The sequence below is a fragment of the Chelon labrosus genome (assembly GCF_963514085.1).
Source record: "Chelon labrosus genome assembly, chromosome: 2".
Classification (NCBI taxonomy): Eukaryota; Metazoa; Chordata; class Actinopteri; order Mugiliformes; family Mugilidae; genus Chelon; species Chelon labrosus.
The window spans coordinates 17,700,438-17,712,855 of NC_140338.1; the positions used below are offsets into that span (position 1 = coordinate 17,700,438).

General features: G+C 41.8%; 1 protein-coding gene across 2 annotated transcripts; it reads left to right on the forward strand.

Moving 5' to 3' along the window:
* Positions 1–1,416: 1,416 nt before the first annotated feature.
* On the forward strand, positions 1,417–11,660 carry psip1a (PC4 and SFRS1 interacting protein 1a). Of its 2 annotated transcripts, XM_084564836.1 has the most exons (17): positions 1,417–1,553; positions 1,897–1,986; positions 2,176–2,252; positions 2,734–2,872; positions 3,335–3,424; positions 3,755–3,874; positions 4,761–4,820; positions 4,909–4,969; positions 5,115–5,208; positions 5,371–5,554; positions 5,652–5,731; positions 5,952–6,007; positions 6,104–6,174; positions 7,473–7,574; positions 7,666–7,867; positions 9,451–9,544; positions 10,758–11,660. In XM_084564836.1, exons 2-17 carry the CDS (start codon positions 1,915–1,917, stop codon positions 10,786–10,788), a joined length of 1,533 nt encoding a protein of 510 aa, XP_084420962.1. In that variant the 5' UTR covers positions 1,417–1,553; positions 1,897–1,914; the 3' UTR covers positions 10,789–11,660. The 2 variants fall into 2 exon arrangements, with proteins under 2 accessions (XP_084420962.1, XP_084420963.1); XM_084564837.1 differs by lacking the exon at positions 3,755–3,874.
* The last annotated feature ends 758 nt before the right edge of the window (positions 11,661–12,418 follow it).

A 12,418-nucleotide genomic window follows, 5' to 3' on the forward strand; every position in this document is an offset into this window, starting at 1 on the left:
GGATTATGAGAAACACACGCCGGCTTTACAAATGTGTGAATTTGCTGCTATTTCTTTCAGTCACTGTAAATCAGTTTTAGATTTAGATTCAAGACATTTGAATACTTCAATATGGTGCACATTTATCAAACTAAATGATCAGCCAAGAAAGCAATTGTTGGTGTAACCGATAATGACTAATAATTAGATTCATAGATCAGTTTGCTGTGTCTCCTTTCCACTGGTACTTTGTCAGATGCACTGTAATAAAATCACTGTTAAATAAGTTCAAGTATCAGATGCTTTTTAATACGAATTCTTGATTTGCACTTAGGGTGTTTTCCCTGGTCGTGCCACTAGAGGTCACTGAATGTCAACACAATTCAGCCAGGGTGTCAAGAAAGTGTCGCACTTGTTGACGCACATGTCAGGGATAGTGATGAAATCTAGCATACAAATTATGTCACTTAAAATATCTATTTAGATGGGTCAGACTCTGAACAATGTGCGACATCATGTTTGATTTCCTCTGAATGTTTTGGTCTGTAGTTAAAGGTTAAAGTTCCCGATTAAATGGACAATAGAAAAAAAATGGCGCTATACATAAACATTTGACATGTTAAAAGTTATTTTGTAGTGAAATTGCCTGATCGACGTTTAAGAAATTAACAGAATTAACTTTAATTATTCTTCATGGGTCATTTACAAAAGTAAATACAGGGACAAGATGTCACTTCAAACTCAAGCAGCAGATGTAAACCTTCAGAAAAGGCTCTAAGGAACTGAAGTTGTTTATATGTTGTTAAGATGAGTGCGAGCTTAAATTTATTTGTCTGCTACTCATTATTAATGACCACAAATGTAAATCAAAGGCAAATCTGTACGGTACATTTCAGGATGGTGCAGCCTGCAGCAGAGTGGTACCAAGCAGCAGAGATGAGCAGCTTCAGAGGTCCCACTCCTATCCTCTCTTCAGGATCCTCATTTCCATCTATTGGATTAAACTCATATTTACCACTAAATGAAAATTTTGTGATTTGTGTATTTGCTCTATATCTGCCCCTAACCAGTTTATTTTGCAACGACGTTGATGGTTTCTATATTTGTGTGTAAAACTGTGGGTAAAATGCGCATGCGTGGATGTCAAGGCACACTTTACTCTGAGCATTGTTTTTGATACAGTCGTCTACATAGACGATCTTCGAAGAGGTGAGACGATTCGCGGGGTTAAGCGCTTAAATGCTTGCGCATGTAAGTCATATTTTGCGCTATTTTATCATCAACTATAACTTAACACGCAGTTTAAATCTGTTAAAATTATCTTGAGACTTTAGGTTATGCGTTTTAACGAAACCCCAGCACCGGAATAAACATGTAATGAATATGGACGCTCCCCCGTCGATTAGAATGAATGGTACAGTCTGTGGACGTCCTGCGCGGGAGCGGAAAACGTGCATCCGACAGTGCGGAAAAGGAGCGACGTGTTTTTCCTGGTGTAGTTTGGGATACTTAAAAAAAAATACAGAACTGCTGGGAATATCCTGTGCTCTTACAGGCTACTGCACACACTGGAGGTTAGTGGAAGGAACTTGTCTGAGTTTGCTAGCAACAACAGCTACAAGCTAACTAGCATATGTGTTTATGAAACGTCCCCCACCCTTACACAGTGCGCATGTTTTTCATTATCTCTGTTATATTTAGTCATCTGTGAGGTCAGCTTGAGTACATTCAGTGACTTTGTGTAATGCAGGACTGCATTTGTCAGAATAAAACGGACTGTCATGTTTGAATGAATTGTAAAGGATGTTGGCTGTGGTTAGTGGGAGGGGCCCTGTGTGCACGTTTCCCGTGGCTGACTAGATGCGCCTCAGGGTAGTTTACGTGCATCGTAAAGTGTGTATTTGCTTTATTTTCCAGTTTAGTGATTCATCCAACATGGCTCGAGACTGGAAACCGGGTGATCTGATTTTTGCCAAGATGAAGGGTTATCCGCACTGGCCTGCAAGGGTGAGTCTGAGGCTGCAGTTTATGCAAAGCAAAAAATATATTCTGCTGTATGTATGATTAACAGAAAACTGAATGTGCTTTACAAGTAAATACAAATAATCCACACTTACCCCGACAAACATGCACAGGAACACATTTGTGTTGTTTACTGCTGTAATCGGGCACCTGCTTCCTCTCCTGTCTTTACAGATTGATGAAGTGCCTGATGGTGCCGTGAAGCCATCCAACATCAAGTTTCCCATTTTCTTCTTTGGCACCCATGAAACGTGAGTAGCAATCAGCTCTTTTAGTTCGAAGGGTGTGCATTGCACCCACACAGGTAAAACTATATCTAATGTTAGTCCTAGTCTGAAGGAAGCAAGTGTTGCAGTGTGTTTTTCAAATCTTCATTGAAATAACCGAGCAGTGATTGGTTTGCAGTAGCTCAGGGAGCAGTTTGTGCTATTATTTCAAGTCTAGCTTTTGACGTTATTATTTGAAAGTTTTTCATTTACTGAGCTGATAACACAAGAAAGCTTTTAAATGGTAAGTGGCTGTGTTATTATAGTACTTCTAAGCCGTCATCGTTCTCTGTTTACGGTGTTCCCTTAAATCTATAAATCTTTGATAAGCAGCTGAATAGAGTTACCTGCCTAGTTTGTCTGTGTGCTCTCCCGCTCCACTGCATACTAGACCCGTGCTACATTTTTAATGCCTCACAGAGTATCAAATGGACAAACGTTCGTTAAATTATTTTCTTTCCTGCAGAGCGTTTCTTGGCCCAAAAGATATCTTTCCATACCTCCCCAACAAAGAGAAGTACGCCAAGCCCAACAAGAGGAAAGGCTTCAACGAAGGATTGTGGGAGATTGAGAACAACCCGAAAGTAGAGCTCACGGCACCTAAGGTATGTATGTCTTCCTTTTGTTTGTCTCCTTCAAAGACGTTTTTCCAATAATTGTCCCCCAGATGTTGACCGTTGGTTGGATTGACCGCACCTCACATACAGTTTTGTTGTGCATTCACCTGTATTTGCTATTCTTGGCTCCTATCAAACATATATGTGCATCCAACGTGTATTTATACTGTCTGTGGAAGACAAATACTAATGTTTCATTTGGCAGCATCCCGTTAATGCACACTTAGCACTTCCTTCAGCTGCTTCACATTTAAAGTCTTTTATTAACCATCTTGACCTTTGACCTCTGTCACAATTTGTTGCCAGAAATGTAAAATATTGTTGACAAAATGAATGCAGCTGCATTTATTACCTTGGAGATGCAACAAGATGCCATTGACGCCGTCGTCTGTCATTGTTGTTACTATTGCACCGTGGTCTCATCGAGGCTTTTTCCTTCTGTATCCAAAGCCGGTCCCTCCCGAGTCTTTCACTGAAAAGGATTCAGACAGCGGTCCAGAAGGAGAAGAGGGAGTGGATGACAAGGGGATGAAATCCAAAGTAAGCTACTCTTTAAATCTGTCATTACTGAGTAAATATTTACAGTCGCTTCACTGCATTGACATTCTACTGGTCTGTTGTTGTTGCCAGCGTCTTTCTTTTTTTCGCTGTCTGTCAGATCTTCCTCTAATGTGTGTCTGCTTCGTGCTGAATTAGGTATCACTGCAGGCAATGGTTTACAAATTAATAGCCATTCTTTGATGATAGATCAAAAGGCTTGTGTGCTAAGAGTAGTGTGTGCAACAGAAGAATACTCGCTAACTTTTCTCCCCTTTAAGACTCGTTTACCCCTCCACACTGCGTCCTATGCTGTGTCTTGGGTGCATTCAGGTTCCAGGAAGTGAGGCTGAGCAGGAGAATGAGAATGATCAGGAGGAGGAGGAGGAGGAGGAGGAGGAGGAGGAGGAGGAAGGGTCTCTGATGTCTGAGCAGGGTCCTCAGGACCAGGATGTACGTACTTTGCATGCTGGGATACAATAAAGCGGTGCAGGTTGTCTCATCCCCTCTCCGTGGAAAAGCATGTGACACTTGGTGGTTTTTCGATCGGTGGTTTATTTCAGTTTGACTCAGACTTCTTGCTGGTGACCACACAGTTTTGTTGGTGCCGGATGTTTTTACTGGCGTGCCTGGTGTGTGGGTTTGGTGTTTTAACGGCACTGAGGTGACTTCAGTTGAAATATGTGGGAAAGCAGTTCGTTTTTTTGTGATTAACAATATCAGACAAGCACAAAGGGGTCTTATGGTGCTCAACCTGTGGCTCTAGCTCAAATCTATTAAAGCTTGAGACACAAGTCTTTGCGTGACTATTACAAAGAACGCTTTTTCTATTTTCCTATCTACCACCCTGATGTTTTCTGCTAGCGCTTTTCATTTCCTGTCTTTTCCACTGTTTGCAATTAGCTGATTTTATTTTATTTTCACACGGCTTTCTGTGTTCTTTGGAGAAAGGTAAGTTGGTGCTCAGTTGATGTCTTTTTAATTTTTAAATTACATCTGTAGTACATACTACTTGATGAACTACTGAAGTTGTCATAGCCCAAGATGTCTGTGTGTTATAAATATATAACGATATAATATGTGTTATGGAACTGGGACGCCTCCATAGTGAATTAAAAAGTGGCTCATTTGATTTTGCCAGTGTTGTAATACCACAGTTATACACTAGATGGTCCCACTGAGCTAAAGTCAAGTCAGAGCTTGACTCATATTTGTCTTTCACTTGTCTCCGGTTTGTCCTCCTCTTTCTGCTGCAGCTGCTGATGTGATAAATAGAATTATAAAGAGAAATAACGTCTGGTCAGCTGTAATTAAATTATTCAACCGTGTCAAATTTTAGGGCTCCGCTCAGAAAGAATCAACAGATGCTCCTAAACCCAAGAGAGGAAGAAAGAAAAAGGTCAGTCTTTAATTGGTTTGCTTTCAGAATAGACTGAAGGAAGTATATTACAAAAAAAAAGATGCTGATTGTTCATTCTTATTTTCAGAGTGATGTTGCCCAGGAGAATGAAAAGGAGGTTGCACCAGTTAGTCCTCTTAGTCCTACAGGTAGGCTGTGTTTCCTGTGACGCTGGTGCCCATAACGCTGTTTGTGGCTTGTGGCTCATTCCAGACTTTATGTGTGATTTGCTCTGAGCATTTATTTCTCCATATCCACGCTGAATTTATACCATTTGTCCGTGCGTGTGATCAGGTGGAGAGCCTCCCAAACGAAGAGGCAGGAAGCCCAAAAGTGAGAAGTTGCTTTTGCTTCAGCAGCAGGAACAACACGGCTCTGGAAATGAAATGTAACTACATGGACACGAGTATACCGAATGCAAACTTCTCACATAAGTCTCACACATGTGTTTTTACCTGCAAAGTGAACAGTGAAGACATTTGTGAAGTTGTGAGAGAGAGCAGAACGTGAAACTGTCACTTCATGAAAGCCACTTTACCCGTCTGTTCAGGGATACTAGCGAGTTGGAAAAAAAGAGAAAGAGGGCAACCGAGGACAAGTCCCAGAGTGCAGAGGAGGAGAAGAGGAAGAAGAGGGAGGACAGCAAAGGAAAGGAGGCCGAGGCGAAGGAGCCTGACGCCAAGAAGAAGAAGCAGTCCAAGGATGACAGCTCCTCCGGCTCTGACGATGATGAGGCAGGTGTCCGCTCAACACAAGTAACGTCAACGTTATTTCAAATAGATGTTTTGTGTTGAACAGTGAGTTTATGATGTGGATTTCTTTCGATTTCAGAAGAACAAAGGCAGGAAGAAACAGACGAACTCAGAGATGGACAAAGATGTGCGGCGACGGAAAGCGGATGAATTGAGAGAGTAAGTTCACAGATGTAGTGACCATACGTTGCTCATTAAATACGTTGTTATTCTAGAGAAAAGTAGTTTTGTATATATGCCTTAATTACAGGGTTGACATAAAGGTTGACATGTATAGACATAACAGGAAATAAGTAATTCACCCAAATTCACCCGTGCTTCAGCATTGGTGCCTTAAATGAACAATTTCCTGACATGTTGCTTAACGCTGTCCTTTCAGAACAAACAAAGATGACGGGAAGAAAACTGAAGAGAAGGCAGGAGCCAAGAAAAAAGGTAAGGATTTTTACATTTCTTTGTGAGTGTAAAGTTTTGTTAAACATAATAAATAAAGCTGAACACTGTTTTTCTCTTGTCTTTGCGTTTACCCAGAAATGTCAACTGACTTGAAACTCCAGAGGCTGCACAGTGAAATTAAGATTTCGCTGAAAATTGACAACCCTGTAAGTTCTCCTCATCAGTCGGACAGTATTATATCACACGCACGTAATCTTTCTCATCTGACAGGTTCGTGAATTGGTGTTTCCCCCCCTACGTGCGCCGAACTGACAGAGAAAAGGCTTTAGACTCACTTTGAGGGTCGAGAACAGACGCACTTTGTTACACATCGTTTCCCCTCAGCTGTCCGTAAAATGCTGTGAACCTGGAAGCGGCAATGTCTGAATACAGTACCTGTGAAAAGTTACCAGCCACTTTTTTTGCTTTCATAAAAGGAATCATGGTCATTATAAATAGGCTACTTTTATTTAATAATAAAAACGCTTGACAGTCAAAGAGAAAACAGGTTTCTAAGTAATCTACAAATAAGTGATCGCATAAATATTCCCCCCCCTTTTAAGTCAGTATTTAGTACATCCACCTTTGGCCACTAATTGTCTATTGGTTTGAGGTCTGGCATTTGATATCGTCCTCGCTGCAACGTTCAACTTGTCTTGAACCCAGCTATGTGTTGCGGTACGGTTTAGGTCGTCGTCTTGCTGGAAAATGAAAAGCCTCCCTTGCAGACTGAATCAGAATTCCTCTGGGACCTGTTTATATTTTGCTGCCTCTGCCTTTACAAACCATCCCGGGCTGGCTGCTGAGAAGCATCCCCACAGCATGATGCCGCCACCACCGTGCTTCTCGTCGGAGATGGTGGGTTTGTGGTGATGAGTCTGGTATCCACAAAACAACACTTTTAGTCTTTCGTGGTGTGAGTTTCACACCACGCCCTGTACTCCATCTTCTCTCGGTTGCGGTTCGTGTCTGTTCATGACCTTAACAGTATAAACTCGACTTCATTTTGACACGGGCTTAACACAGAAGCAAGTGAGTGTCATGAATTTGCTGAACTTTGGCCTCTGTGGGACTTCAGCAGTGTGAGAGTCAGATGTTTTATCTGTGACAGTGACGCCCTTTCAGACCTAAAGTGTTGACCTTCCAAATGGATATATAGGCCACGCATTCAAATTGAGCCCCAGCTAACCATCGGATTAATTGGGGTCAGTTTGATGCCAGGTTATTTGGGCAATCACAAGTTTATTCATCACAAGACATAATGTCATTGCCATGCTGAAAATTGCTATCACACATTGCAGATTTTCCTCATGTCCCATTTCTTTTCAGTCATCCCTCTTTTTTTGTATGGTGCTTGTAGCAGAGCACATATTGCTATTTTTTTTTCTTATTTCTATGCATGTGCTTCTTTCTCTTCCTTCTGCACCACCTTCACCCTCCTCCCTTGCTGCCCTCACCCCACTAGGATGTAAAGAAGTGCTTGGACGCTTTGGATGAGATCGGCGCCCTTCAGGTCACGACCCAGCACCTGCAGAAACACAGCGAACTCATCGCAACGCTCAAGAAGGCAAGCAGAACCCTTGCCAAATGCGTATGAATTAAAAGAAATGTGTTTCACTAAGTGTGTAACTGAGAGGTGACGATGCGCTTCTGTACAGATTCGCAGATTCAAGGCCAGCCAGGACATCATGGACAAGGCCACCATGTTGTACAACAAGTTTAAGAGCATGTTTCTGGTCGGAGAAGGCGACTGTGTGCTCAGCCAGGTGCTCAACAAGTCTTTAGCTGAACAACGGCAGCACGAAGAAGCAAAGAAGGGAGCACTGAAGAGAGTTGAACAAGCCAAAGAAAACAACTCAGGTACTATTAATTATGAATTCTCTTGTTTTTTTTCTAGCTAGTAATCTTTTTTTTTTTTCAATATGTTGATTAATCTCCCACAGTCTTTCAGGTTCAGGCCTTTTTGGTCACTTGTAACATCCCCTTGATTGCGCATGGACTCGAAGACTGCGAGGTGTTCAAATCAGCTTATTCAATAACAAGACTGTTAATAATGCCTCAGAAGTTTTGAAGATTACACGAAGAGCTTATTTTTGTTGTGGTTATTTAAGGTTTTCCGTCTCAGTGAAGCTGCTGGTTACATGGGGTTCTGAGAACATGATAAGTAATCAACAAAAAAGAAACTAATGAACAACAGCTTACTCTGTTTCTGTAACTCCAGCTGTTTCATTTAAGCTCCGTGCAGTCGTGTACCTTCAGCAGCCTGTGATGTGAGCACAGTGTGAGAGGATTTCCACATGACAGACGCAGATAAATGTTTGGCTAACGTTGAGTTACTTAATATTAACACAGGAGGTTTGGAGAATTGTGTGACTGGACAAAGTACGGTTCACTTTCATGATGTGGAGATGTTTTATTTTATTTATTTTATCAATAAGATGTCAGAATATTCTGAAAGGCAATATTTATTAATGCAGTTTTTTTTACCTTGTTGCTGGTAGTGTCAAGCCACAACATTATGAACACTGACAGGAGAAGTAAATAACATTAACCGTCTTGTGACAACTCTGTGTTCTGCTGGGAAACTTTTAGACCTGGCATTCATGTGGATGTTACTTAGACATGTACCACCTAGACCAGACCATACACCCCCACCCCATAGCAATGACACTCCTTGATGACAGCGGCCATCCCCAGCAGGATGCAGCCTGACACAGACACACACACAAAAACGCTTTAGGAACAACTCAAAAAAACATGAAGAACAGCACAAGGTGTTGACCTGGCCTCCAAATTCACTAGATCCCAAACTGATCAAGTATCTGTGGGATGATCCACAGAGGCCCCTCCCCTCAACCCATAGGACCCAAATGCCACCCACTAACAACATCCTGTTGCAAGACGCCACAGGACACCCTCAGAAGGTCCATGTCCATTCTCTGATGAGTCACAACTGTTTTGGAGGCACAAGGGAGACCTACACAATATTAGGAAGGTGGTCATAATGTTATGCCTGATCAGTGTATGTCCAGCACTATCAGGTGATGGAGCTTTATCAGAAAGAATGTCTGTGGTTATTGATAAATCCATTATGGCATTAAAACCAAAGCAGAGAAGAGAGACATTGATGCTGATGGTTTCTCCTTTACGTGGGGATGTCACAGGATCTCTGTGGTTGGCCTTATCAGAAGACACACAGACTATGATCAGAGATTCGCGGCCACATCCTGGCGTGTACTACCACCAAACTGGCTGCCTCTGTGAAAGACCTTTCTCTGGAGTAAAGCATGCCAAATAGATGGAAAATCTTATTTACCTCAGTAAAGTCTGGAGTGCTGCATGTGTCATCACATGCTCCTGCGAGCGCTCCTCTCTGCGGTGCTTTTAAGTTGAGTACTGATGCACAGTTTGACTCAGTCTTTGTGTCTGTTCACTTCCTAAAGACAAAGTGACAAATGGTGAAGTGAGCCCCGAAGAGAAGCAAGAGACTGAGAGAGAGAAGCTCCTGGAGGACGCTTCAGCAGGAGAAAATCACAGGTACACATCACAGAAATAACCCACAACACTGAGTGTGTAATCTGAACCCACTGAGCTAGACATAAAATACACAGTTTTACAGCCAATGATCAGCTGGCACATAGGTTCTACACCATAGACAGTATAAAGATGGACGATGGAACAACTCTTCAACAGTGAAGCCAAAGCAAGTAGAGCTCCCCCTGGTGTCTGGCTGCAGTATAGGTCATAAGCTCCACCCACTCCATGTTAGTGGATGAGACTTGGGCGAAACTAAAACACTAAAATTCACTTCAAATAATTTTTTTTCGAGGACAGTTTCAGTGATTTTAGCTAGTTAATAGACCATTGAGCATGCATCAATGTTGTATTTGTCAGACAAGTTTAGTTTTAGTTGGTATTTGATGCTATAGAAACAGGATGTGACATTATGAGGACTACAAGTTCCCGTAGGACCATGAGAGTGGGAAAAAATAAATAAGTACAGTGTAACTGGTGGACGTAGAGCAGAGCGCAGTATTAATCAAACAAAAACGGGAGTGAGTCTGGCAGAAGTGTAGGCGGGTTATCGATAACGCAGCTCCACTCTCGGACCGTACCGTGGAGACTCTGGCTCCAAACTTGCAAGATGGCGCCGCCTGCATCCCTGGGAAAATGGCGTCAGTTTGGCCAGTGCACGGAAGTGGGGACGCATTGTCCATATTTATATACAGTCTATGGTCTGCACCTGCAATTAAAGACAATTACTCTTCATACCAGCAGGTGACAGTAGCCCGTATTCATCGTTCTAAAGTGTCCAAGATCACCTGGTTGTGTCATGGCCTTTAGTGGTAGTGCTTAATGAAAAACGGTTTCTAACACATTATTAAAGAACGATGCAAATAATAATAATTTTGAGCATTACTTAAACCTGCAGTGGTCTAGTGTCCATTACTGGTGTTCATTAAATACAGCAGGGAAAAAAAAATATATTTAGTTTTTGTTTCATTTAGATTCAAACAGAATGAACAAACCATGTAATGTTTAGAAAGACTTTGTTGCAAGAGTTGATTTGTAGTTATTTAGTTATATTGCATTTATTTTGGAATCGGAACTAAACCTTGCTGATGAATTGAATCTGCAGCTTAGTTGTGTCCTAAACCTCTGGGGACTGTAGTCAAACAGGATTCATATATTTCAATCTAGCCCGATTTTAATAAAACTGTTTTGAACCTTTGTGTTTGTTTTATTGTAGTGCCCCGAAAGCTCAGGAGGAGTCCACTTGAGCGTCCTACATGCCGGAAGAGAGAGATGCTGCTGTACTAATGCAACCTTTTGAAAAAACTGGGCTGACCTGCTGCTATGTCGTGTCCAGTTCATGACCGATTACGTTCACTGGTTTCCAGTTTGCTGACTGACCGTTTTCATCAGCGTTGCTGCTCAAAGGTTTCGGTACACCAAGATAATGACTGACTACATATTCTATTTTTCTACTTTGACTTTCCAGACACCTCCTGTTACATGCGTCGACACGTTTCGTTAGAGTAACAACAGAATAGAGTAAGAATTTGTAAGTCTGCAGCGCTGAACGTAGGTCTTACTGAGCATGCTCACAGAGACGAGGTTAGGAGTAGATAATATTGTGATTTTTCTTTTTTTTTTCATGCTTTGAAGCTTGTTTTTGACAATTACTGAAACGACAGTTCGATCTTAACCTGACAAACTATGACAGGATTATCTGTAGTTAGAAGCACAGTTAAAATGTCTAATAGCAGCTGCATTGACACTCTGTAAAGCATGCTTCTTTGATAATCTCTACAGATGCACATTTAGAAAATGGTGTTTTCTAAATTTTGCCAAAGTGTCTTTTGCCAGGAAAATGCTTTATTTTCCACCACGTTTAAGTGTCTCTTGTACGTTTTTCTTTTAACATAGATGTAAATAAGAGTATTTTTGTGCCTGTCTGATGACCTGTTTCAACATCCAGTAATAAAGTGGTAGCTGTAGTACACTTTTCGTCTTTTATCGTACGTTTGTGTTGATAGTAAAACTTCTGTGTATTTCTCAGTGACATTTGCCTGTTGAACCATACTATGTGGCTATTGCACATCATGCTACTGTTTCATTGTTGCAAAAATAAACCTTGCTGCAGCCTTAACCTATTTGACCATATGACTTATTTCTTGAGGGCCTCGTGGTCGACTAATTGGCATGTTGGCTACGACGAAGGATTTCTAATGTCTGCAAACGCAAACTACCAGTCCTGCATACACAAGGATGACGACTGAGCCATGTTAAACAGTAATGCCAATAAGGTTACTGTGAGTGAGGTTACACATGAGCACCAATCCGGATTTAGAAATATATCAAAATGTCATAATGTTGGCAAGTCATGTGAGATCGGATTACACCACAATGAAGCAGCCCTGACGGATCAGGTGAACTGAGCATTTTGGTTGCTAAGCTTTTATGAATTATAAGTAGGGGCAGTGTTTATTCACTGTTACTGAAATAAACACTGACCAGCCACAACATTAGGACATTATGTAGGTCTTCCTTGTGCCTCCAATACAGTTCTGACCCATTGGGAAATGAACACAAGCCTTTTGAGGGCGTCCTGTGGTGTCTGGCACTAGGACTAGGACTTTTTCCAGCGCATCAAGCAGATACTCGATCAGTTGATGATCTTGGGAGTTTGGAGTTATATTTATCGTGTTTTTTTGAGCTGTTCCTGAGCAGTTTTTATGGAGCGGCAGGCCACTTCGTCCTGCTGGTAACAGATGCAAATGGCAGGGAGCGTCGTCACTGTGGTCTCATTACTCAGCAGTAACAACCACATGAATGCCAACACCAAAGGTTTCCCAGGAAAGCATTACATGGTGAAGAGATGATCAGTGTTATTCACCTCACCTGTCG

Coding starts and splice junctions, on each gene's coding strand:
- psip1a (XM_084564836.1), top strand. CDS start 1,915: ATGGCTCGAGACTGGAAACCGGGTGATCTGATTTTTGCCAAGATGAAG. Junction 3,425..3,754: donor ACAAGGGGATGAAATCCAAA/GTAAGCTACTCT, acceptor GGGTGCATTCAG/GTTCCAGGAAGTGAGGCTGA. Junction 6,008..6,103: donor GGCAGGAGCCAAGAAAAAAG/GTAAGGATTTTT, acceptor GCGTTTACCCAG/AAATGTCAACTGACTTGAAA.